This window comes from Chiloscyllium punctatum, chromosome 15 (assembly GCF_047496795.1).
Source record: "Chiloscyllium punctatum isolate Juve2018m chromosome 15, sChiPun1.3, whole genome shotgun sequence".
In the NCBI taxonomy this organism is placed as follows: Eukaryota; Metazoa; Chordata; class Chondrichthyes; order Orectolobiformes; family Hemiscylliidae; genus Chiloscyllium; species Chiloscyllium punctatum.
The window spans coordinates 103,691,943-103,718,001 of record NC_092753.1 but is presented as its reverse complement, the minus strand read 5'-3'; the positions used below and the strand labels follow the sequence as shown (position 1 = coordinate 103,718,001).

General features: G+C 47.7%; 1 protein-coding gene across 5 annotated transcripts in view; it reads right to left on the bottom strand.

The window, feature by feature from the left end:
- Positions 1-26,059, bottom strand: part of LOC140486549 (1-acyl-sn-glycerol-3-phosphate acyltransferase gamma-like) — a 73,228-nt gene that overhangs the window by 12,382 nt on the left and 34,787 nt on the right. For all 5 annotated transcript variants that reach the window (XM_072585849.1, XM_072585854.1, XM_072585853.1 and 2 more), the window contains exons 2-7: positions 16,343-16,567; positions 15,134-15,303; positions 14,787-14,948; positions 13,529-13,682; positions 12,456-12,558; positions 9,317-9,392 (exon numbers count right to left, since the gene is read on the bottom strand). In XM_072585849.1, coding sequence (XP_072441950.1) covers positions 9,317-9,392; positions 12,456-12,558; positions 13,529-13,682; positions 14,787-14,948; positions 15,134-15,303; positions 16,343-16,520 — 843 coding nt within the window. In that variant the 5' untranslated portion in view covers positions 16,521-16,567. The remainder of the gene's footprint in view (positions 1-9,316; positions 9,393-12,455; positions 12,559-13,528; positions 13,683-14,786; positions 14,949-15,133; positions 15,304-16,342; positions 16,568-26,059) is intronic.

The window sequence follows — 26,059 nt, the reverse complement described above, 5'->3', positions numbered from 1 at the left end:
ATCAGCCCCCTACACAACCAGGATGTTTAGATTTAGGTTTTCAGTAGGAGCAGTTGTTTGGGAGTCTGTTGCTGCAGTACATCTCTCTCTGCTACACACTCTCGGAGTATTCTTGATGTTTTCCTCCTGGGCTGCTGGAATGGCATCTGTTTTCGCAATCTGCTGAAGGGTGTATTTATTGGATGCTACTATAATGGAACAGTTTACTAGTAAAAGTTACTGCATCCATTACTAAAGTTACTGTGTCTATTATTAAAGTTACTGCGCCCATTATTTTGGAAAGCATTCCTATAGAGTAACAGCTAAGCCAGTTTTTTTCTTTATTCTTTCTTTTGTTCTATTTTAACTATAGTCAGAGATGTACAGCATGGAAACAAACCCTTCGGTCCAACCCGCCCATGCCGACCAGCTATCCCAACTCAATCGAGTCCCACAGTGTCTGAATAAATTGTGTTTTGCTCAAAGCAGAGTAGTTTGACAAATTGAATTGCATCTGGAACACAGCACCTTACATTTACCTTTAAAATGAGAAAAGGTTGGGGTCTAGGTTACGTTCTTAATATATTTTGAAGGGGTCTGGTCTGGTCCACAAAAATCACAATAATTTTGATGTAGTTTATCTGGACTTCTGCAAGGACTTTAATAAGGCCTCATATGGGACACTGAGGGTGAAGGCACAAGCCAATGATAGCCAAGAAAATTTGGCTAATTGGATGCAGAATTAATTGAGTGGCAAGAAGCGGAGTGTGATGGTTGGGGGGCGGGGGGGAAGGTGGTGTGTCTGGGAGCAGAGTGTGATGGTTGGGGGGGGGTGAGTCTGGGAGCAGAGTGTGATGGTTGGTGGGGGGGGGGGGGAGGTGGTGTGTCTGGGAGCAGAGTGTGATGGTTGGGGGGGGGGTGGTGAGTCTGGGAGCAGAGTGTGATGGTTGGGGGGGGTGGTGAGTCTGGGAGCAGAGTGTGATGGTTGGGGGGGGGAGTAGGTGTGTCTGAGAGCAGAGTGTGATGGTTGGGGGGGAGTAGGTGTGTCTGAGAGCAGAGTGTGATGGTTGGGGGGGAGTAGGTGTGTCTGAGAGCAGAGTGTGATGGTTGGGGGGGATTGGTGTGTCTGGGAGCAGAGTGTGATGGTTGGGGGGGGTTGGTGTGTCTGGGAGCAGAGTGTGATGGTTGGGGGGGTTGGTGTGTCTGGGAGCAGAGTGTGATGGTTGGGGGGGAGTAGGTGTGTCTGGGAGCAGAGTGTGATGGTTGAGGGGGGGTTGGTGTGTCTGGGAGCAGAGTGTGATGGTTGGGGGGGAGTAGGTGTGTCTGGGAGCAGAGTGTGATGGTTGGGGGGGAGTAGGTGTGTCTGAGAGCAGAGTGTGATGGTTGGGGGGGAGTAGGTGTGTCTGGGAGCAGAGTGTGATGGTTGAGGGGGGGTTGGTGTGTCTGGGAGCAGAGTGTGATGGTTGGGGGGGGTAGGTGAGTCTGGGAGCAGAGTGTGATGGTTGGGGGGGGGGGGTGGTGAGTCTGGGAGCAGAGTGTGATGGTTGGGGGGGAGTAGGTGTGTCTGAGAGCAGAGTGTGATGGTTGGGGGGGAGTAGGTGTGTCTGGGAGCAGAGTGTGATGGTTGGGGGGGGGTTGGTGTGTCTGGGAGCAGAGTGTGATGGTTGAGGGGGGGTTGGTGTGTCTGGGAGCAGAGTGTGATGGTTGGGGGGGGAGTAGGTGTGTCTGAGAGCAGAGTGTGATGGTTGGGGGGGAGTAGGTGTGTCTGGGAGCAGAGTGTGATGGTTGGGGGGGGTAGGTGTGTCTGAGAGCAGAGTGTGATGGTTGGGGGGGAGTAGGTGTGTCTGGGAGCAGAGTGTGATGGTTGAGGGGGGGTTGGTGTGTCTGGGAGCAGAGTGTGATGGTTGGGGGGGAGTAGGTGTGTCTGGGAGCAGAGTGTGATGGTTGGGGGGGAGTAGGTGTGTCTGAGAGCAGAGTGTGATGGTTGGGGGGGAGTAGGTGTGTCTGAGAGCAGAGTGTGATGGTTGGGGGGGGGGGGTTGGTGTGTCTGGGAGCAGAGTGTGATGGTTGAGGGGGGGTTGGTGTGTCTGGGAGCAGAGTGTGATGGTTGGGGGGGAGTAGGTGTGTCTGGGAGCAGAGAGTGTGATGGTTGGGGGGGGTAGGTGTGTCTGGGAGCAGAGTGTGATGGTTGAGGGGGGGTTGGTGTGCCTGGGAGCAGAGTGTGATGGTTGGGGGGGAGTAGGTGTGTCTGGGAGCAGAGTGTGATGGTTGGGGGGGGGTGGTGAGTCTGGGAGCAGAGTGTGATGGTTGGGGGGGATTGGTGTGTCTGGGAGCAGAGTGTGATGGTTGGGGGGGATTGGTGTGTCTGGGAGCAGAGTGTGATGGTTGGGGGGGGTGGTGAGTCTGGGAGCAGAGTGTGATGGTTGGGGGGGGGTGGTGAGTCTGGGAGCAGAGTGTGATGGTTGGGGGGGGTGGTGAGTCTGAGAGCAGAGTGTGATGGTTGGGGGGGGTGGTGAGTCTGGGAGCAGAGTGTGATGGTTGGGGGGGGTGGTGAGTCTGGGAGCAGAGTGTGATGGTTGGGGGGGGTGGTGAGTCTGGGAGCAGAGTGTGATGGTTGGGGGGGGTGGTGAGTCTGGGAGCAGAGTGTGATGGTTGGGGGGGGAGTAGGTGTGTCTGGGAGCAGAGTGTGATGGTTGGGGGGGGGTGGTGAGTCTGGGAGCAGAGTGTGATGGTTGGGGGGGGGTGGTGAGTCTGGGAGCAGAGTGTGATGGTTGGGGGGGGGTGGTGAGTCTGGGAGCAGAGTGTGATGGTTGGGGGGGATTGGTGTGTCTGGGAGCAGAGTGTGATAGTTGGGGGGGGAGTAGGTGTGTCTGGGAGTGGACTGTGATGGTTGGGGGGGGGGGGGGGGAGAAGGTTAGTGTGTCTGGGAGCAGAGTATGATGTTTGAGGGGGGGTTGATGTGGCTCGGAGCAGAGTGTGATAGTTGGGGAGGGGGGGCGGGGGTTGATGTGTCTGGGACTGTGATGGTTGTGGGGGGGGGTGGGGTTTGGTGTGTCTTGGAGCAGAGTGTGATGGTTGAGGGGGGGGTGGTGTGTCTGAGAGCAGAGTGTGATGGTTGAGGGGGGGTTGGTGTGTCTGAGAGCAGAGTGTGATGGTTGAGGGGGGGTTGGTGTGTCTGGGAGCAGAGTGTGATGGTTGAGGGGGGGTTGGTGTGTCTGAGAGCAGAGTGTGATGGTTGAGGGGGGGGTTGGTGTGTCTGAGAGCAGAGTGTGATGGTTGAGGGGGTGAGGGTTGGTGTGTCTGGGAGCCCGTGTCCAGTGAGGCTCATCAGGGATAAGTATTCGAGACCATGATGTTTGTGATCTACGTGAATGGGTTGAATGCAGAAGGGTTGATCAGGGGGTTCACAGATGAGATGAAAAATGTGGGGTGGTAAGTAGTGAAGAGGAAAGCTTAAGATTTCAGCAAGATATATTTGGGCTGGAGCAAGTCAAATGGTATACAAGCGAATAAGTGAAAGGTGATGCACTTTAGCTGGTCAAACAAGGAATAGGTGATGAACAGTAGGAACCTGGGAAGCATTGAAGTTCAGAGGGACCTTGGTGCGCATGTCCACCAGTCCCTTTCGCTATCAGAACAGGCAGATAAAATGACGAAGGCGGCATCTTTGTTAGCCAAGTCAAAGAATTTAAGAGCTCAGGAGATTATCCTGGAATTGTATATAAAGTTGGCATTCCACAGCTAAAGCACAGTGTGCAGTTTTGGAATTTTTACTGTAGGAGAGTTGTAATTGCACTGGAGAGGGAGCAGAGAAGGTTTACCAGGAGGTTTCTGAGGCTGGAGTGTTTTAGCTGTGAAGAGAGATTGGAACAACAAAGGAGACAGAGGGGGTACGTGACTGCGATGTAAAATTGTGAAGGGCATTGTGTCGCAAAGCTGGTCGCTTTTCTTCCAAAAGCTAGAACATAGAACAATACAGCACAGAACAGGCCCTTCGGCCCACGATGTCGTGCCGAACATTTGTCCTAGCTTAAGCACCTATCCTTGTACCTATCCAATTGCCACTTAAAGGTCACCAATGATTCTGACTCGGCCACTCCCACGGGCAGCGCATTCCATGCCCCCACCACTCTCTGGGTAAAGAACCTACCCCTGACATCCCCCCCATACCTTCCACCCTTCACCTTAAATTTATGTCCCCTTGTAACACTCTGTTGTACCCGGGGAAAAAGTTTCTGACTGTCTACTCTATCTATTCCTCTGATCATCTTATAAACCTCTATCAAGTCACCCCTCATCCTTCACCGTTCCAATGAGAAAAGGCCCAGCACTCTCAACCTATCCTCGTACGACCTATTCTCCATTCCAGGCAACATCCTGGTAAATCTTCTCTGCACCCTCTCCAAAGCTTCCACATCTTTCCTAAAGTGAGACGACCAGAACTGCACACAGTAGTCCAACTGTGGCCTAACCAAGGTCCTGTACAGCTGCAACATCACTTCATAACTCTTGAATTCAATCCCTCTGCTAATGAACACTAATACACCATAGGCCTTCTTATAAGCTCTATCCACCTTAGTGGCAACTTTCAAAGATCTATGAACATAGACCCCAAGATCCCTCTGCTCCTCCACCTTACCAAGAACCCTACCGTTAACCCTGTAATCCGCATTCTTATTTGTCCTTCCAAACTGGACAACCTCACACTTGACAGTGTTGAACTCCATCTGCCACTCCTCAGCCCAGCTCTGCATCATATCTAAGTCCCTTTGCAGCCAACAGCCCTCCTCACTATCCACAACTCCACCAATCTTCGTATTGTCTGCAAATTTACTGACCCACCCTTCGACTCCCTCTTCCAAGTCATTAATAAAAATTACAAACAGCAGAGGACCCAGAACTGATCCCTGCGGAACTCCACTTGTAACTGGGCTCCAGGCTGAATATTTACCATCTACCACCACTCTCTGACTTTGACCGGTTAGCCAGTTTTCTATCCAATTGGCCAACTTTCCCTCTATCCCATGCCTCCTGACTTTCCGCATAAGCCTACCATGGGGAACCTTATCAAATGCCTTACTAAAATCCATGTACACTACATCCACTGCTCTACCCTCATCCACATGCTTGGTCACCTCCACAAAGAATTCAATGAGACTTGTAAGGCAAGACCTACCCCTCACAAATCCGTGCTGGCTGTCCCTAATCAAGCAGTGTCTTTCCAGATACTCGTAAATCCTATCCCTCAGTACCCTTTCCATTACTTTGCCTACCACCGAAGTAAGACTAACTGGCCTGTAATTCCCGGGGTTATCCCTATTCCCTTTTTTGAACAGGGGCACAACATTCGCCACTCTCCAGTCCCCTGGTACCACCCCCGTTGACAGTGAAGACGAAAAGATCATTGCCAACGGCTCTGCAATTTCCTCTCTTGCTTCCCACATAATCCTAGGATATATCCCGTCAGGCCCAGGGGACTTGTCAATCCTCAAGTTTTTCAAAATGCCCAACACATCTTCCTTCCTAACAAGTATCTCCTCTACCTTACCAGTCCGTTTCATACTCTCCTCTTCAACAATACGGTCCCTCTCATTTGTAAATACTGAAGAAAAGTACTCATTCAAGACCTCTCCTATCTCTTCCGACTCAATACACAATCTCCCACTACTGTCCTTGATCGGACCTACCCTCGTTCTCGTCATTCTCATGTTTCTCACATAAGCATAAAATGCCTTGGGGTAATCCTTGATCCTACCCGCTAAAGATTTTTCATGCCCTCGCTTAGCTCTCCTAATCCCTTTCTTCAGGTCCCTTCTGGCTATCCTGTATCCCTCCAAAGCTCTGTCTGAACCTTGTTTCCTCAGCCTTATGTAAGCCTCCTTCTTCCTCTTTACTAGACATTCAACCTCCCTCGTCAACCAAGGTTCCCTCACACGACCATCTCTTTCCTGCCTGACAGGTACATACATATCAAGGACACGTCGTATCTCTTCCTTGAAAAAGTTCCACATTTCCACCACATCCTTCCCTGACAGCCTATTCTCCCAACTTATGCTCCTCAGATCCTGTCTTACAGCATCGTATTTACGCTTCCCCCAATTGTAAAACCTACCCTGTTGCTACACCTATCTCTCTCCATAACCAAGGTGAAAGTCACAGAATTGTGGTCACTATCACCAAAATGTTCACCCACTAACAAGCCCATCACTTGTCCCGGTTCGTTACCAAATACCAAATCTAATATGGCCTCCCCTCTGGTCGGACAATCTACATACTGAGTTAGAAAAGCTTCCTGGACACACTGCACAAACACCACCCCATCCAATCTACTTGATCTAAAGAGCTTCCAGTCAATATTTGGGAAGTTGAAATCGCCCATGACTACTATCCTGTGGCTTCTGTACCTTTCCAAAATCTGTTTCCCAATCTGTTTCTCCACATCTCTGCTGCTATTGGGGGGTCTATAGTAAACACCCAACAAGGTGACTGCTCCTTTCCTATTTCTGACTTCAGCCCATACTACCTCCAAAGGCAGATCCCCCTCGAACTGCCTTTCTGCAGCTGTTATACCATTTCTAATTAGCAACGCCACTCCCCCTCCTTTTTTACCACCCTCCCTAATCTTACTGAAACATCTGTAACCAGGAACCTCCAACAGCCATTCCTGTCCCTCTTCTATCCACGTTTCCGTGATGGCCACAACATCGTAGTCCCAGGTACCGATCCACGCCTTAAGTTCACCCACCTTATTTCTGATACTCCTTGAGTTGAAGTATATACACTTGAGCCCATCTCAGTGTCCGCAAGTATTCCCTGTCAGTGCTACCTTCTCCCTACGTTCTTGGACATTCTGACAAACAGCTAACCTACTTGCTGGACTACAAGTCTGGATCCCATCCCCCTGCCAAATTAGTTTAAACCCCCCTGAAGAGTGCTAGCAAACCTACCCCCCAGGATATTGGTGCCCTTCTGGTTCAGGTGCAACCCGTCCTGTTTGTACAGGTCCCACCTTCCCCAGAAAGCAGTCCAATTGTCCAAATACCTGAAGCTCTCCCTCCTACACCATCCTTGCAGCCACGTGTTCAACTGCACTCTCTCCCTATTCCTTGCCTCACTATCTTGAGGCACCGGCAACAACCCAGAGATGATGACTCTCTCCGTCCTAGCTTTTAGCTTCCAGCCTAACTCTCTGAGCTCCTGAATGACCTCCCCACCCCTCTTCCTAACTATGTCGTTGGTGCCAATGTGCACCACGACTTCTGGCTGCACACCCTCCCCCTTAAGGATTCTGAAGACACGGTCCGAGATGTCTCGGACCCTGGCACCCGGGAGGCAACAAACCATCCGAGAGTCTCACCCATGTCCACAGAACCGCCTGTCCGTCCCTCTAACTATAGAGTCTCCTATAACTAGCGCTCTCCTCTTCTCCCCCTTTCCCTTCTGAGCCTCAGAGCCAGACCTCGTGCCAGAGACCCGGTCATTGCAGCTTACCCCTGCTAGGCCGATCCCCCCAACAGTATCCAAAGCAGTATACTTATTGTTGAGGGGAACGACCACAGGGGGTCCCTGCACTGCCTGCTTCCTCCCCTTCCCACCTCTAACTGTCACCCAGCTACCTCTGTTCTCTGGTGTAACTATATCCCTGTAGCTTCTATCTATCACCCTCTCAGCCTCTGGAATAATCCTCAGTTCATCCAACTCCAGCTCCAGTTCCCTAACGCGGTCTGTGAGGAGCTGGAGCTGGCTGCACTTCCTGCAGGTGAAGTCGGCAGGAACGTCGGTGATCACCCCGACCTCAAACATCCTGCAGGAGGAACATTCCACTGCCTGCGCTGCCATTACTCTACACTTAGTCTCCAAAACAAGAACACCGAGTAGCTTACCTTTTTTTTTAAGGTTAGAGGAGGAGGGAGGGTGGGAGACACTACACGTGTAGTGTCTCGGGTTCCTTCTCCACTCAAATAACAATCACTTACCTTCCCGACCGGCTTTCCCTTTTCTCAAGGATACTGTGTTCAGAGGGGTCGCAAACATCTCCCGGTTCCGATTAGACTGGTTTGGTTCAGAGATTAAACAGGATTGAGGGGCCTGTTGTTTATATGTAAACAGATGACATTTCAGGCCAAAGTGATCATGTTTGAGAGTGACCTGCATAATGAAAGGGGAGTGGTCAGCTCCCTAGCTGGGCAGTTCATTCACGAACCAGTTAGGAGTTCAGCTGTGTGGAAACTCCCTCTCTCTCTCCCCTACTGCCCTTCTAACTTCAACCTGTGAGCATTTGTTCCATTTTTACTGTTTTTTTAAGGGGGTTTGCTTCTTGGGACTGTTGTGCATATTCGAAACAGCATAATTAAGTGTCGTTTGGATGGACTGAGTTCTGTAGGAGTTCTTTATTCTGTTCTTTGTGTTTCATTGTGTAATTTTGTGAATAAATTTCTGTCTGTTTTAAAACCCAGTAGTCAACCTAGCTATCTTACTCCGGGTAATTCTCACTGTACACTTACCAAAACAAATTACAAAGTTATGGTCTGGGTCTGCCTGCTCAAGAATGTTTTAAGTGGTCTGGCCTAGTCCATAACGATATTAGAGTAGACAGGAAGAAACGTTTCTCCTTGAGTGTAGGGATCAATGACCAAGGGAATACATTTCAAGTAAGGGTCAGGACGTTTTAAAGGAATGAGAGAAAAACTGTTTTTACCCAGAGGGCAGTGGGGAATCAGGAACTCATTGCGTGTAAGGGAGGAAGAGGCAGAAACCTTCATAACATTGAAGCAGTATTTAGATGTGCAATTGTAATGCCAAAGCATACAACGCTATGGGCTAAATGCTGGGAAATGGAATTAAAAATAAATAAATAAGTGGATGTTTTTGACTGCTCAGTGAGCCTGCTGTAGATCTCCATGACACTCTGGCAATAATTGCGTACTCAGATAAGGAGCTGTACTAAGAATAAAGCTCTGGGAAATACACACCGAAGTTGAAAGGTGAGTGTCACTGCCTAGTTTAGGCTCAGTGAGAGCAGTATTCACATCCAGCAGCAGCAGGTGGGACTGAAGTAAGCAGTATTCCAAAAAAACCTGTTGATACCTGTTGCTGTGCACTGACAGGACACAGTTCCAGCCCTATTTCTTACAAGGGGCATCAGACACCAGTTATCCAGTGACATTCATCCCACTTACTCATTATCTAATACAAACCAAACAACATTGAACACATACCAGTGAGCGTCAGTGTGCGTGGGTCCCATATCCCAGTGAGCAAAAGGACTGGAGCTGACATTTCGCCTTGGTTATACCTTATCACTGACATTTCACCCAAACCCTCGGGATGACATTACCTTTTCCTGGTAGAGTCTATGGAGCCAAGCTGCGCATTCCTTCTCATCTTCTGGAATATCTTCTAGAGGGAACCTCCTATCAAACAAAGATGTCAGTCCGACAGTTGCCTAGAACTTGGCACTGTATGTCCATGGTCGAAATAATTAAGTATGCAAACAAAATGTAATCTCAAACACACTTGTGCATACACTCACAAAGATGCTGAAACATTAATCCACACAAAGATAGACCCACCCCCAGCCCCCACCCACCCAGAGAGAGACACCCCAGCCCCCACCTACACAAAGATAGACCCACCCACAGCCCCCACCCACACCCAGAGACTGACACCCCCAGCCTCCACCCACACAAAGATAGACACACCCACAGCCCCATCCGCCCAGAGGCAGACACCACCAGCCCCCATCCGCCCAGAGGCAGACACCACCAGCCCCCACCCACATAAAGATAGACACAGCCCCAGCCCCCACCCACCCACCCACAGACACCTCCAGCCCCCACCCACACAGAAACAGACACACCTCCAGCCCCCGCCCACACAGAAACAGACACACCTCCAGCCCCCGCCCACACAGAAACAGACACACCTCCAGCCCCCGCCCACACAGAAACAGACACACCTCCAGCCCCCGCCCACACAGAAACAGACACACCTCCAGCCCCCGCCCACACAGAAACAGACACACCTCCAGCCCCCGCCCACACAGAAACAGACACACCTCCAGCCCCCGCCCACACAGAAACAGACACACCTCCAGCCCCCGCCCACACAGAAACAGACACACCTCCAGCCCCCGCCCACACAGAAACAGACACACCTCCAGCCCCCGCCCACACAGAAACAGACACACCTCCAGCCCCCGCCCACACAGAAACAGACACACCTCCAGCCCCCGCCCACACAGAAACAGACACACCTCCAGCCCCCACCCACACAGAAACAGACACACCTCCAGCCCCCACCCACACAGAAACAGACACACCTCCAGCCCCCACCCACACAGAAACAGACACACCTCCAGCCCCCACCCACACAGAAACAGACACACCTCCAGCCCCCACCCACACAGAAACAGACACACCCTCAGCCCCCACCCACACAGAAACAGACACACCCTCAGCCCCCACCCACACAGAAACAGACACACCCTCAGCCCCCACCCACACAGAAACAGACTACCCCAGCCCCCACCCACACAGAAGCAGACACACCCCCAGCCCCCACCCACACAGAAATTGACACCTCCAGCCCCCATCCACACAGAGGAAGACCCCCCAGCCCCCACCCACAGAGACAGACTCTCACTGTGAACAGCTGGAACCCCAAGCACTGTTCTTTGTGGCAGTCACACCCTGCCAATGTGAGAATGGTCCATTTACACCTACTGTTTTCTGTCTCTTCACCAATCGTTAATCCATGGCAGGACATTACCTCCTATCCCATAACGGTGAGGCCTCGGGGTTGCTGAATAAAGACAGGTGTACAGTTTTTTGAATGTGGAGTCACAAGTTGACAAGGTGGTGAAGAAGGTGTTTGACATGTTTGCTATTTTTGGTCAGTGCACTGAGATAGGGGTTGGGAGGTTATGTTGGGGCTGTACAAGACACTGGATAGGTCACTTATAGAATACTGCATTCAATTCTGGTCTCCCTGTTATAGAAACATGAAAAGGTTCAGAAAAGATTTACCAGGATGTTGCCAGAGTTGGAGCATTTGAGCATTTGGAGCATAGGGAGAGGTTGAATAGGTTGGGGCTGTTTTCCCTGGAGCGTCGGAGGCTGAGGGGTAAGCTTATAGAGGTTAATAAAATCATGAGGGGCACGGATAAGACAAATAGACAAGATCTTTTCTCTGGATAGGTGAGTCCAAAACTAGAGGGCACAGGCTTAAAGTGAGAGGGGAAAGATTTAAGAGGAACTGGAGGGGTAACTTTTTCACACAGAGGATGGTGCATGCTTGGAATGAGCTACCAAAGAAAGTGGTGGAGGCTGGTACAATTACAGCATTTAAAGGCATGTGGATGGGTATATGAATAGGAAGGGATATGGGCTAAATGCTGGGAAATGGGACTAGATCAGTTTAGGATATCTGGTCGGTAGGATCTCATCATCATAACCCAATTCTCCTTTTCCTTCTTGTCTGTCCTTCCTAAGTGTCACATATTATGGAATATTCAGTTCCCAATGCTGGTCACCATACAGACATGTTTCTCTAATGGCAATCTGTTCTTTCCTGTGTATCTGGATGTCTGCCTTCAGACCATCGGCCTGTGCACATCAAACAGAGTGCCCTTCCCTTGGTCTCTTTGACATCAGTCTCACTCAAGGCCTACCCAGCTCGCTATCTCCTGCCTTCCTGTCTCTCCAGCATCTTTCCAACCTCCTGTTACCAACTTTCCTTCCTTCCAATTTCAGTTAGCCCCTCGGGTTCCCATCCCCGACAAACTCAATTAAACCCAGCCCAACAGCACAAGTAAATGTCCATTAAACTATCCCTTTCAGTTCTGGTAAAATGTATCCCTTGTTGAGGTTGTACTTGCTCTGGAACGGGTCCGAATTCCTCAGGAACCCCTCCTTCCTAGATCAGCTCTCCAGCCACATGTTCAATCCAGCAGTTCTCCTCCCTCTTCTAGCAATATGCACCACAAACTCTGGCTAATACCCCCCTCCCAGAAAGACATCTCATAGCTGCTGTGTGACATCCTGCACCCTGGCACCATGGGTCTCTCACTGCACAGTGGTAGTGTCCCTAACTTTAAGCCAGGAGACCTGGGTTCAGGTCCCACCTGCTCCAGAGGTAACATCTCTGAATCAGGTTGCACAGAAAGTATTGATCACTCTGGAGTCACATTTAATGCTGCAGAAAAGTCTGTCTGATCACCCTGACTGTGAATCCTCTATCATTCCTGCCCTCCCATTCCTCTCCATCTCCTGTGGTCCCAAAGGCTGGGTTCTGCTACACTTCTCACAGTCACCATCATTCTCACCAGTTTCCAAGTCGGAATACCAATTAGCAAGCTCGACAGACTCTGGGGCCTCTTGCCTGCCTACCTTGCTCTCACAGGCTGCCTGGTGAGTTTAGGGTTTGTGTGTCAGACTGACAGATATTTGTTTGATCACCTACCACTTGTTCCTTACCTGACACACATATCTGCATGGTACTGCTTGCCGTGAAGTATGCCCAAGAGTGTTGGGTTCTTGTTATCTCGGAAGTTTAACGTCACATCATACACAGCAGTAACTGAAATGGAAAGCAGCCAGATGATGTTGCAGCAATAGATTTCACAGGGCTGGCTCACAGAGTATAGGCTGAAGCAGCTCGCAAACATGTCACTGGCCCTCATATTGGCCCCAAGTCTCATCAGTCTTCACAAGCTGACAGGAGCTTTACGGACTGCAGCGTTGAAGAGAGTTGCTGATGTGGCTGCTGTAATATGGGACTGCTTCAAGATAGCCAGACCAAGTGGTGGAGGCTGGTACAATTACAACATTTAAAAACTCTCTGAATGGGTAAATGAATGGGAAGGATTTAGAGGGATACAGGCCAGATGCTGGCAAATGGGACGAGATCAATTTTGTATATATGATTGGCATTGACAATCATGGACTGAAGGGTCTGCTTCCATGCTGTACATCCGTGACTCTGAAACACAAGCAGGTAGCCGCTCAGTGAGTTTTCACACCCAATATCAAAAATCTAAAATAAAAACAAGCCACAGTCACTGCAGACACAGTAGAACCCAAATCTGAAACAGAACCAAATCCACTTCAACATCAAACCAAGAGAGGTGCCTGACTTTCCCACAAGGAAGCTAACATAGGCTGTTTCAGAGGGCCAACCTTGTCACCAGTGTTAGAAGCTTGTGCCTGAGAGGGTGGATTTGAGGGACATTTCCTGATGGAATTGGAGGAGTTGTTCCCTGGGATCTGTTCCAAGGTATTAGGAGGCAAAACAAAGAACAGAGAGGAGTTAATTGCGCTGAAGGCGAGAGAGCAGGGTAGCAGAGGCTCAGAGGGGTCTCAACTCTAGCAACACAAATATAATAAAACAAAAACCGCAAATGTTGGAGGTCAGAAATAAAAACAAAAACTGTAGGAGAAACTCAGCAGGTCTGGCAAGATCTGTGGATAGAAAGCAGAGTTAATATTTTGAATCCAGATATACAAGAACGAATGTATTGAGGGGTCAGGGCGGAACACAGCCAACTCACCCGTTCCCCTCAGGTATTTAACAGTGGTGGTAAAACCTTTGGTCCTTGGTAACAGGTGATATTTCAGCTTCGGTAGACCCTTAGATTCAGCAACCTCCATACTAATACGATGTTTCTTCTCTGTAAAACGTGTGCCTTCACAGTATAACAGAAACTGAAATAGAGAGTGAGACAGATAAAGGGTCTTTTAACAACCAACCCAGAATCAAGGCATGGGACCACATATGGAGGGGGGTCATGGTCACACACACACACACACACACACACACACTCCGACCCTCACTGGGGGGACGGGAATCCCGCACTCATTGACTGGGGTACTGACCCACACACATTGACTTGCACTGGGTTACAGATGTACAAGATTAAGACAAATTGTAACTCTTCCCATTAGCTGACAGTATAAGGACTCGGGCACAGAAATCACATATTTTGGGGGAAAGAGCTGTAGCAGTGACAATGAGGAGGAATGTTCTTACACAGCAGGTGGCAATGACCAAGAACTCATCCACAGGGTGTTGGTGGAAACAGAAATCAACAAATGATTTTAAAAGGAACAGAAACAGAAATTGCTGGAGAAACACAGCAGTTCTGAAGGAGGATCACCAGGGCAGCATGGTGGCTAGTGCAGCTGCCTTACACCTCCAGGGATCGGATGACTGTCCGTGTGGAGTTTGCACATTCTCCCCATGTCTGAGAGAGTTTCCTCCGGGTGCTCCGGTTTCCTCCCACAGTCCAAAGATGTGCAGGTCAGGTGGATTGGCCGTGCTAAATTGCCCATAGTGTTCAGGGATGCGTAGGTTAGGTGCATTAGTCAGGGCTAAATGTAGAGTAATAGGGTAGGGGAATGGGCCTGGATGGGTTACTCTTTGGTGGGTCAGCGTAGACTTGTTGGATCAAATGATCTGTTTCCACACTGTAGGGATTCTATGATTCTAAATCAGATATGAAATGTTAACTCTGCTTTCCCTCCACATATGCTGCCAGATCTGCTGAGTTTCTCTGACAATTTCTGTTTCTTTTTCATATTTCCAGTATTAGCAGTTCTTTGTTTTATTTAAAAGATATCAAAAGGAAACTGAAGGGAATAAATGTGTGGACTTTGGGATAGAGTGGAGGGGAATGGATTGACTGAATTGATCTAAGGAGAGTTGGCAGAGCTTGGCTGAGTTGGCTTCCTGTGCTGGAATGACTCTTAGAGAGGCTTGCACTTGCTCCCCGAGGTGCGTGTAGTTTTGGAACTGGGCAGTGTACTCACCCACATGTACTCTGGGTAGTCCTGCAATGCCTTCAGTCCATTTACAACCGTGTCTCTGTCCTCATCCCAACGACGTTTACAGAAAACAATCTCCAGGAAATACCAGGTCCATCCGATCAGAGGTACATAAAGCAATTCCTTCTTCGCCAACACTTTGGAGCTCTGTAGGCATCAGGGCAGTGAATAAATCCACAGTAATACCCAACAATGGAGTTACAGAAAACCAGCTTCACATCCTCCCTCCCCCTTCAGCCCACTACTCCCCCCACCCCCACAATCTCACTTCCCACAGGGTTTTCAACACAGACACTTAAAATACAAAAGGATAAAATGGGAATGTTACTGACCCCCAGAACGCCGTGTCTTTCACACATGGCCCAACCGCAGAGGAAGTCAATCTCAAAATTGTGATTTAAGATGACAATAACATGCTCCTTGCCAAATTGGTCCACCGTGGCCTGGTCAGTGAAAAGTGTACATTCCGTGCCAGACCACCATTCCAGCAGCAAGACCAGCTCTAGAGATACAGAGGGAAGATGGCCAGATTACCAACAGCAATAGCAGCTGAAACTGACAAAGACCTAAACTCATCAAGTTGGCCACAGCACAGCATGAGCACCAGAACACGTTCCAAAAACCAGGCAAGAAAACACTCTGAGCACTATGTTAGGGAAAATGCAGAGAATGTTACACATCCAACAGAAACCCGTCGGGCTATCTTAAAAACATCGCTCCAGCTCAATGGCCAAGCAAACCTTCCTCTACTATCAAATAGAAAGTAAAGGTGTCTCTACATGTCACCGTCAAACACTCTCAGGACAGGGACAGCACGGGGTTAGATACAGAGTAAAGCTCCCTCTACACTGTCACCAAACGCTTCTCAGGACAGGGACAGCATGGGGTTAGATACAGAGTAAAGCTCCCTCTACACTGTCCCCCATCAAACACTCCCAGGACAGTGACAGCATGGGGTTAGATACAGAGTAAAGCTCCCTCTACACTGTTCGCATCAAACATTCCCAGGACAGGGACAGCATGGGGTTAGATACAGAGTAAAGCTCCCTCTACACTGTTCCCAACAAACACTCCCAAGGACAGTGACAGCATGGGGTTAGATACAGAGTAAAGCTCCCTCTACACTGTCACCATCAAACGCTTCTCAGGACAGGGACAGCACAGGGTTAGATACAGAGTAAAGCTCCCTCTACACTATCCCCACCAAATACTCCCATTCAGGGATGCATGGAGTTAGAGTAAAAGCGCCCTCTACTCTTTTCAACTGAAAGTTAGAGTGTCCCTATCAAACACTTGTTAGCCATAAATGAGATCCACTGGGACAGTTTCCCTTATTGGCGAGCAGCCAGTTTGCATGGTGTCCTGTATGATTGCTATCGGTGTCAAGGCGAGAATTGAGTAAACTCTAACAACAGGCTTGCCACAGTGGAGGATATCAGTCTGAGCTGACTTTCCACCCTGGTCAACAAATGGCATCTCCCATTCACAAACAGCTGAAGGTGTGCCGAGTCGAGTGAGGCAATGCTGTGGGGAATACTCACGGCTCCATAATGAGTACGCAAGCCAACAGTTGAGATGTCGATACAGTTGCTTGTTGATGGGCCAGATGGGGAGAGTGCAAAGTTGGATAAAGTTGATGCAGAAGCCACTGACAACGAATACGAATCCAAGTAAAAGATGAACTATGAACTGAGTCTTCAGGTAGGCGATTATACTCATGGTTTAATCAGAAACGTTTACAAGGCCCCTCACTCAGAATAACCGTCCTGTGAAAGAGGGAGAGAATACAGATCATCAACATAACTGTGACAGTGCAGTAATCTCCAGCACACCTTCAGGCCATTCGGCCCACCAACTGGTCTCTTAAATATCACCTCTGGTTATTCTGCCAATCACCACAAAACCATGCCCACTGGTTCACAATTCAACGACAACGGTTTCAGGTGAGGAGAGGGTTTGAGAGCTGGTCACGTTGTTGGGGTCAAGAGTACATGTGTCTTCTGTGTTAACCAATTCTCAATCTATGTTCAAACATTATCCCCAATACCAGCAGCTTGCGTACTAACCTTTTATGTCACACGTTATCGAATAGAGGCGAGGTTACTGAACATGTTCTAGGCTGCATGAGAATTCTGATGGACAAGGGAGTCCAGGATTATGAGGAGCAAGCAAAAATGTGGGGTCGAGACCACAATGCAACCGGACACGATCTTTCAAATGGTAGAGGGGCTTGATAGGCCTAAAGGCCACTCTTCCTCTCATTTCTTTTATCCTTTCTGCTGACCAGAGTAACAAGCTAGAGCTATCACCCGAGAGCCTGCAACCCCGGCTCTCAGTAGGCATTCTGATAAGACACACAGCTAACTCCACATGTCCTGATGGGGCATCAGTTGCTCGAGCTGATTCTGAAACACTGGCAGCTAAACTGCTGTGTCTAACCAGGACAGCAACTCTTTCTTTTATCAGGGCCAAGGGTACTTTCTAGACTTGCACCTTCTGAAAGAATGCTGATATTTATCAAGCACTGTCCAAGAGATCTGGGCAACAGGTACTCAATACTGTAAATGACTCCTTCACATCAACTGTGAGCATCATGTTACAGCATTGTTTAATAGAGCCCGGTGTAACACACACAGAGAGAAGGGAACAAGCCATTCATTCTAATTGTAGTTTTAATACAATTATCGTGGAATTTGCTCAGCTGTTGCAGACTGCAAAGACTCTCTAGTTCGGAATCACTGAATTGCCATGGCCCAGAAGCAGACTGTGTTTGTGCCAGTTGCCTATCTCTTCCCCACAGCCCGGCCTATTGTTCTTTCATCTTGAAATCCTTGTTGAACCTGCTGCCATCACGGAGACAGTACATTTCAGATCCTAACCAGTCACTGCATAAAAAAGTTTTTCTTATCCTACTATGGCTTCTTCTACTGATCCCGTTTCCAACTGGGACACAGCCAAAACATTTTCTGCCTACAGTCTCAGTCCAGACCACTCCTGCTGGGAACCAGCAGAGAACACTCGTAAACAGTGAGGTGGGAACTAGAGACTGTAAGGATCATGAAGTTTGCATTACCAAGGGGGAGAGTAGGTTGTGAGCAGATGAACGCAAAAGAACCAGCAGCCTGAAGTACATATGCTTTAATACAAGGAGTATAGTGGGTAAGGCAGATGAACTTAGGGCTTGGATTGGTGCCTGGGAGTATGATGTTATTGCGATCACAGAGACTTGGTTGAAGGAAGGGCATGATTGGCAACTAAATGTTCCACGATATAGATGCTTCAGACAGGACAGGGAGGGAAGTAAAAAAGGGTGTGTGAGGAGTGGGGGGGGGGGGGTGGAGAGAGGAAGTGGAGTGGGGGGGGGGGTGGAGTTGCATTGCTGGTCAGGGATAATATCAAAGCTGCACTAAAGGAGGACACTATGGAGGTAGTGAGGCATTATGGGTGGAGCTGAGAAATAAGGAGAGTGCAGTTACACTGTTGGGCTGTATTACAGGCCTCCCAACAGTGAGCATGAGGTAGAAGAACAAATAGGTAAACAGATTATGGAAAGATGTAGAGGCAACAGGGTAGTGGTGATGGGAGATTTTAATTTTCCCAATATTGACTGGAATATACTTAGTGCCAGAGGTCTGGATGGGGCAGAATTTGTAAGGAGTATCCAGGAAAGTTTTCTAGAGGAGTTTGTCAATAGCACGACGAAGGAAGGGGTCATACTGGACCTGGTACTGGGGAAGGTGGTAGGTTCGGTTAAGGATTTCTTTGGGAACAGTGACCACAATTCTGTAAGTTTTAGAATACTCTTCAACAAAGATGAGAGTGGTCCTAAGGGAAGAGTACTAAACTGGGCCAAGGTTAATTATATCAAAATTCGGCAGGAGCTGGGAATTTTAGGGAATTGGGGGTAGCTATTTGAAGGGAAGTCCACATTTGGTACGTGGGAGGCTTTCAAAGATAGGTTGAAGATAATGCAGGATATGCATCTCCCGTTGAAGGCAAAGGATAGGAAGGGCAAGATTCATGAACCGTGGATGAGAGGAGAAATCGTGCAACTAGCCAAGAGGAAAAGGAAAGCTTACATAAGGTCCGGACAGCTAGAACAGAATGGGCCATGGAGGAATATCAGAAGAGTAGGACCAATCTTAAACGAGGAATTAAGCAGGCTAAAAGGGGTCATGAAATAACTTTAGCAAGCAGAATTAGGGAGAATCCCAAAGCCTTTTAATCATATATAAGAAGCAAGAGGGTAACTAGAGAAAGAGTTTGTTCACTAAAGGATAAGAAAGGAAGTGAGAAAATGAGTGAGATTCTCAATGATCACTTTGCATCAATCGATGAAGCAGACATGAGTGGCTGAATGATCTAAATCAAGAGTGCGTATGTCCACAAGCAAAATAACCATCACGAACGTACTCCCTCCTACAAGCATTGAGTATTGGTGATCAGTGTATAATTCTGTCTATTATAGTGACTTTACTATGACACGTGATTGATAATCCAAAATACTGGGTCACAACTGAAGCAGAGGATATATAAAAAAGGATTTGGAAATCAGTAAAAAGAAAGTTGGGCAATGAACTGCAATGAATCAGTACCTCCCAGTAGGAAGTTAGAGATATACGCTGTTTACATTGTACTGATGTGAAATTGCACAAGCCAATTCCTTAGTAAACCTGTCATGGGAGAGGGACCAGCAGCAGGGTCAATACAAACTTGTCACAGTTGGACAATCTTGACTAAACCAGTGTCCCGGAGCTAACAACAAGTTTTAATTAGTGATCCCCCACCTGCAGTAACACATCCCATATTGCATCCTTAGGGTTTAAGTAAAGATCAAGAGAAAACAAACAAGAATGCCAGAGTGCATTGGTAAGTAACAGGAAGATTAGTTCCTTAAATTGAAGAATTGTCACAGACACATTCAGCGAATTACTCCATAATGAGATATTGTACTGGATAATCAGCCACGATCAGCTGCAACATAACAGGGATTCATCAATCTTTACAACTCAGGACTGGAGCTCATGACTTGGAGGGTATCATGGAGTGTTCAAGCTTCAGTCCAGAGAGGTCAGCACTGAATGGTAAACAGTTCAAGAAGATAGCGTGAGGGAGTGCCACACTGTCCTAAGGACACAGTTGAAGGAGTGCTGACCTTTGGGTGCTCAGACTTCTGGATTTTTATCCAATGCCTAGTCTGTCCTGTCAGGGGATTTACTTGGTGAAGAATTGGGGCACTGTCCTGACTGCACCACATCAATATCTACACTACCACAAACATCACAAAAACAAAACACAAAACTTAGATTTTCAAATGGACATGCTGGTGATAGTCATGTGGTTTGGTGAAATTAGTGATGAACAAAGTTCAAGGCAGAGAAGTATGAGGTGAGATGTTTGCAGTATGGATACAGAGAGATTAGATTAGACTAGATTCCCTACAGTGTGAAAACAGGCCCTTTGGTCCAACAGGTCCACACCGACCCTCCGAAGAGTAACCCACCCAGACCCATTTCCCTCTGGATAATGCACCTAACATTGTGGGCAATTTAGCATGGCCAATTCACTTGACCTGCATGTATTTGGACTGTGGGAGGAAACTGGAGCACCCGGAAGAAACCCACACAGACACGGGGAGAATGTTCAAACTCCACACAGACAGTCGCCCGATGGTAGAATCGAACCCGGGTCACTGGTGCAGTGCTATCCACTGAGCCACCGTGCTGCCCCGTAGAGTATGAGAAAAGGCGCAACTTTAAATGGGGTAGAATACAGCATAATGGGTGCACATGGGTAAGTGTTATTAAAGGTAGCAGGACAGTGGAGAGCACAGTTAACAAAGCACAGTTTTGAGGCTATATTAACAATGAAATAAAGTATCAAAACAGGGTTATGTTAAGCCTGTATAAAATACATTAAGCCTTAGCTGGAGTATTTTATACACTTCAGGAAGAATGGAAAAGGATTAGAGTGAGTGCAGAAGTGGTTTAAAAGAATGGTTCCACAGATAAGGAACTTCAGTTATCAGTACAGATTGGAGAAATTGGAATGTACTGTCTGAGAGTGTGGTGGAGGTAGTCTCACTCCAACAGTTAGGGTCTTTTGATTTGATTTACTGTTGTTACATGTACCTAAGTACAGTGAAAAGTTTTGTTTTGCCGGCAGTACAGTCAGATCATAAAGAACGAGGAAATACAGATCATAGTGCTTAGACCGGGCAAGACATACAAGGTTACACTGCACAGGAAGTGCACAAATGAAATCAATGTTAGATTTGAAGTTAAAGAGGTCCATTCAACAATCTAACAGTAGGGAAGAAGCTGTTCTCAAATCTGTTGGTGCGTGCATTCAAGCTTCTGTGTCTTCTGCCTGATGGAAGAGTTTGGAGGAGATGATAACCGGGGTGGGAGGAGTCTTTGATGATGTCGGCTGCCATTCCCAACAATGGAGCCCATGGATGGGAGGTTGGCTGTCCTGACAGTCTGGGCTGTGCACACCACCTTCTGTAGTTCCTTATGGTCCTGGGCAGAACAGTTGCTGTATCAGGCTGTTATGCTCCCAGATAGAATGCTCTCTATGGTGCATCAGTAAAAGTTGGGGAAGGTCCTTATGGACATGCCGAATTTCCTAAGGCTCCTGAGGAAGAGGTGTGGTTGTGCCTTCTTCACTGTTGCATCTACCTGGGAAGTCCCGGAGGTATTGGTGGTGATCGTCACTCCTAAAAGCTTGACACTGTTGACCCTCTCCACCTCAGCTCCATTGAGGTAGATAGGAGTATGTCCTCCTCTTTCCTTCCTGAAGTCAATGATTACCTTTTTAATTTTGCTGATACTGAGAGAGATTGTTATGTTTGCACCACATCACCAAGCACTCTGTCTCCTTCCTGTATTCTGACTCATCATTGTTTGACATCCAACCTACTGTGGTGATGTCATCAGCAAACTTGTAGGTGGTGTTCGTTTGGAATTTGGCTACACAATCGTGGGTCTACAGGGAATTCAGTACATCCTCGCAGGGTGCCTGTGTGGACAATTCTCGTGGAGGAGGTGCTGTTGTATATCTTCACTGATTGCAGTCAGTGGGTCAGGAAGCTGAGGATCCAGTTACAGAGGGTGGAGCCGAGCCGAGCCCGAGGTAGCAGTGTTTTGAGATTGGTCTGGAAGGGACATGATATTGAAGACGGAGCTGTAGTCACTGAGTAGGAGCCTGATGTAGGTGTCTTTATTATCCAGATGCTCCAGGGATGAATGCAGGGCCATGGAAATTACATCTACTGTGGATCTGTTATGTTGGTCGGCAAACTGCAGGGGATCGAGGGAGGCTGCAGTTGATGTGGGCCACGACGAGCCTCTCAAAGCACTTCATGATCATAGAGGTCAGAATCATTGGGGGGTAGTCATTGAAGCACGTTGCATGTGCTTTCTTTGGTACTCGGATGATGGTGGCCTTCTTGAAGCAAGTGGGGACTTCAGATTGTAGCAACAAAAGGTTGAAGATCTCAGCAAAAACTCCCACAGCTGGTCAGCACAGGATCTAACTGCACAGCCGGGAGACTCAGTCTGGGTCAGTCGCTGGGTCTGGAATGTACTGCTAGAGTGTAGGGGGTGCCAGGCTCACTTAAGGATTTCAAGAAGAAATGGATCATTATCCAAAGAGGAAAAAATGCACAGGGCTAAGGAGGAGATGGTGCAAAGTGTCAGGAGTAGGTAAGATGATTTTCAGAGAGAAATATGGAGAGACTCCACCTGAGCAGTGACCAGTCTGAGAATGTGAAGTTAAGCCAGAATACTTTAAAATTGTTGAAAATTTAACTGTCCATTTTCAATACCTCAATATCACAACTCTATTTGTGGGAATATACTGTCTGCAATGTGACCACTGCACTTCCAGCACCAAAAAAGCAACCACTCTTCAAAAAGCAGTCTTAGTCACAACAATGTTTAAGATATCCTGAGTCCATGTAAGGTAGATAGGAAATGCAAGTTCCTTCTAGCTTGACTTGCACATAATCTATTGAGAACATTATCAGAAATACTGTATTCATGAGCCACTTTCCCTCACTGCCAACACTTCACAGTCAGAGAGACTCTAAGACTACTGCTCTGCTGCTGACAATGTCCTTAATCTCAGGTTCTCAGCATTGCTCATCATTCACCTGAACCAGCCCAGAATCCATTCCCATTCCCAAGCACGGACAATAGACAATAGGTGTAGAAGTAGGCCATTCTGCCCTTTGAGTCTGCACCACCATTCAATATGATCATGGCAATAGACAATAGACAATAGACAATAGATGCAGGAGTAGGCCATTCTGCCCTTCGAGCCTGCACCGCCATTCAATATGATCATGGCTGATCATTCCTAATCAGTATCCTGTTCCAGCCTTATCTCCATACCCCTTGACTCCACTATCTTTAAGAGCTCTATCCAATTCTTTCTTAAAAGAATCCAGAGACTGGGCCTCCACTGCCCTCTGGGGCAGAGCATTCCACACAGCCACCACTCTCTGGGTGAAGAAATTTCTCCTCATCTCTGTCCTAAATGGTCTACTCCGTATTTTTAAGCTGTGTCCTCTGGTTCGGCACTCACCCATCAGCGGAAACATGTTTCCTGCCTCCAGAGTGTCCAATCCTTTAATAATCTTATATGTCTCAATCAGACCCCCTCTCAGTCTCCTAAACTCAAGGGTATACAAGCCCAGTCGCTTCAGTCTTTCAGTGTAAGGTAATCCCGCCATTCCTGGAATTGACCTCGTAAACCTACGCTGCACTCCCTCAATAGCCAGAATGTCTTTCCTCAAATTTGGAGACCAGAACTGCACACAATACTCCAGGTGTGGTCTCACCAGGGCCCTGTACAGCTGCAGAAGAACCTCTTTGCTTCTATACTCAATCCCTCTTGTTATGAAGGCCAGCATGCTATTAGCCTTCTTCACTACCTGCTGTACCTGCATGCTTACCTTCATTGACTGGTGTACAAGAACACCCAGATCTCTTTGTACTGCCCCTTTACCTAAATTAATTCCATTTAGGTAGTAATCTGCCTTCCTGTTCTTGCCACCAAAGTGGATAACCATACATTTATCCACATTAAACTGCATCTGCCATGCATCTGACCACTCACCTAACCTGCCCAGGTCACCCTGTAATCTCCTAACATCCTCCTCACATTTCACCCTGCCACCCAGCTTAGTATCATCAGCAAATTTGCTAATGTTATTACTAATACCATCTTCTATATCATTAACATATATTGTAAAAAGCTGCGGTCCCAGCACTGATCCCTGCGGTACCCCACTGGTCACTGCCTGCCATTCTGAAATGGAGCCATTTATCACTACTCTTTGTTTCCTACCAGCCAACCAACTTTCAATCCAAGTTAGTACCTTGACCCACACGCTACAGAACAAAACTGAAATCCAACGAGGCTCCTCTTACATTCAACAAGGTCAGGCTGATCTTAACGCACTGTCAAGCCATTTCAAATTCTTCAAAAGCCCAGAGAATATCAGCCAGTCACACCCATCATTCCCAACACCAAGGAGTACACAGCAATGAGACTAGGGAGTAAATTAGAAAACAGCAAGACAGATAACATCATAATAAGAAAAGCACTAGCACCTGAAGAAGTAGTGAGGCTCTGAAAGCTTGTGATTTCAAATAAACCTGTTGGACTATAATCTGGTGTCGTGCGATTTTTGATAATGAGAAGGAGGAACAGGAATATGTAGCACGCTCCCTTCAGCCTGCTCATTCATTTAAGGCCACGAGGTATGCACATGGGGTTGTAGAACAGTCCAGGATTTTCGTGATCATCACCATGACTAATCCTAGCTTGTATTTAAATAGCAGAATTTAAACTTTCCAGCTGCAGTGGTGGGATTTAAAGCTAGCTCCAGGTTGTTCATCTAAGGCTCTGGATTAGGCAACCTTTATGCTACTGTACACTTTGAATTGTTTCAACAAGAGATGTTTGCACAAGTGCCAGGCAGTGATCAGCTCCAAGCAGAACTAATGGCACCAACAGCACTGACTACATCACAATTAATATCCTGGAGCTAACCATATAAAAGGCAGTTACAGTTACAACATTGAAAAGACATTTGGATAAGGACAAGAAGAAGAAATGTTTGGAGGGACATGGGCCAAGTGCAGGCAAGTGGATTAGTTGAGTTGGGGATTATAGCCAATGTATATCAGTAGGACTGAAGGGTCTGTTTCTATATCGTATGACACTATAGCTCTATAACTATTTCTATTCCTTTTTCTCACCTACAGTCACCTTGTCTCTTTTTGGCTTTGTACAGTAGCAAGAAAGTTGTCTAATCCAGAGGCATAGATGAACAACCCGGAGCTAACTTGAATTCTGACCATTGCAGCCAGGAAGTTTCAATTCTGTTGGCTTTGACCACTTCCTACGGTAGTTAGTTCCATATTCTATTGCTCAGAAATTTCCCCTGTTTCAAAAGTGAAACTATTTCTGGCTACAAGAGCAGGTCATAGGCTCGTAACTCACCTCCTGACTCCCCAAGCATATCCACAAGGTATGCATCAGGAGTCTGATGGAATACTCCCACTTGCCTGGATGGGTCCACTCCAGCAAAATTCTAGAAGCTTGACACCATCCAGAACAAAGCAGCCCAATTGATTGGCACCACATCCACAAGCATCTGCTCCCTCCACCATCAACACTCAGTAGCAGCAGTGTGTACTCTCCATAAGATGCACTGCAGAAATTCACAAAGCTTTGGAAGAATATAGGGAATGTACGACCAATCTGAAACGAGGAATGAAGAGGGCTAAAAGAGGTCATGAGATATCTTTAGCTAAAAGGGTTAAGGAAAAGGAACAAGAGGGTAACTAGGGAAAGGGTTGGCCCAATCAAGGTATAGGAGGAAAGATATGTATGGAGTCAGAGAAAATGGACGAGATTCCTAATGAGTATTTTGCATCGGTAGTCACCAAGGAGATGGATATAGCGGATGTTGTGGCTAGGGATAGATTTTTGATTACTCTCGGTCAAGTCAGCATAAGGAGGGAGGAAGTGTGAGGTATTCTAAAAGGCATTAAGGTGGACAAGTCCCCAGGACCAGATGGGATCTATCCCAGGTTACTAAGGGACACAAGAGAGGAAATAGCTGAGGCTTTAACAGATATCTTTGCAGCATCCTTGAAAACGGGGGAGGTCTCAGAGGATTGGAGAATTACTATTGTTGTCCCCTTGTTTAAGGAGGGTAGCAGGGATAATCCAGGTAATTA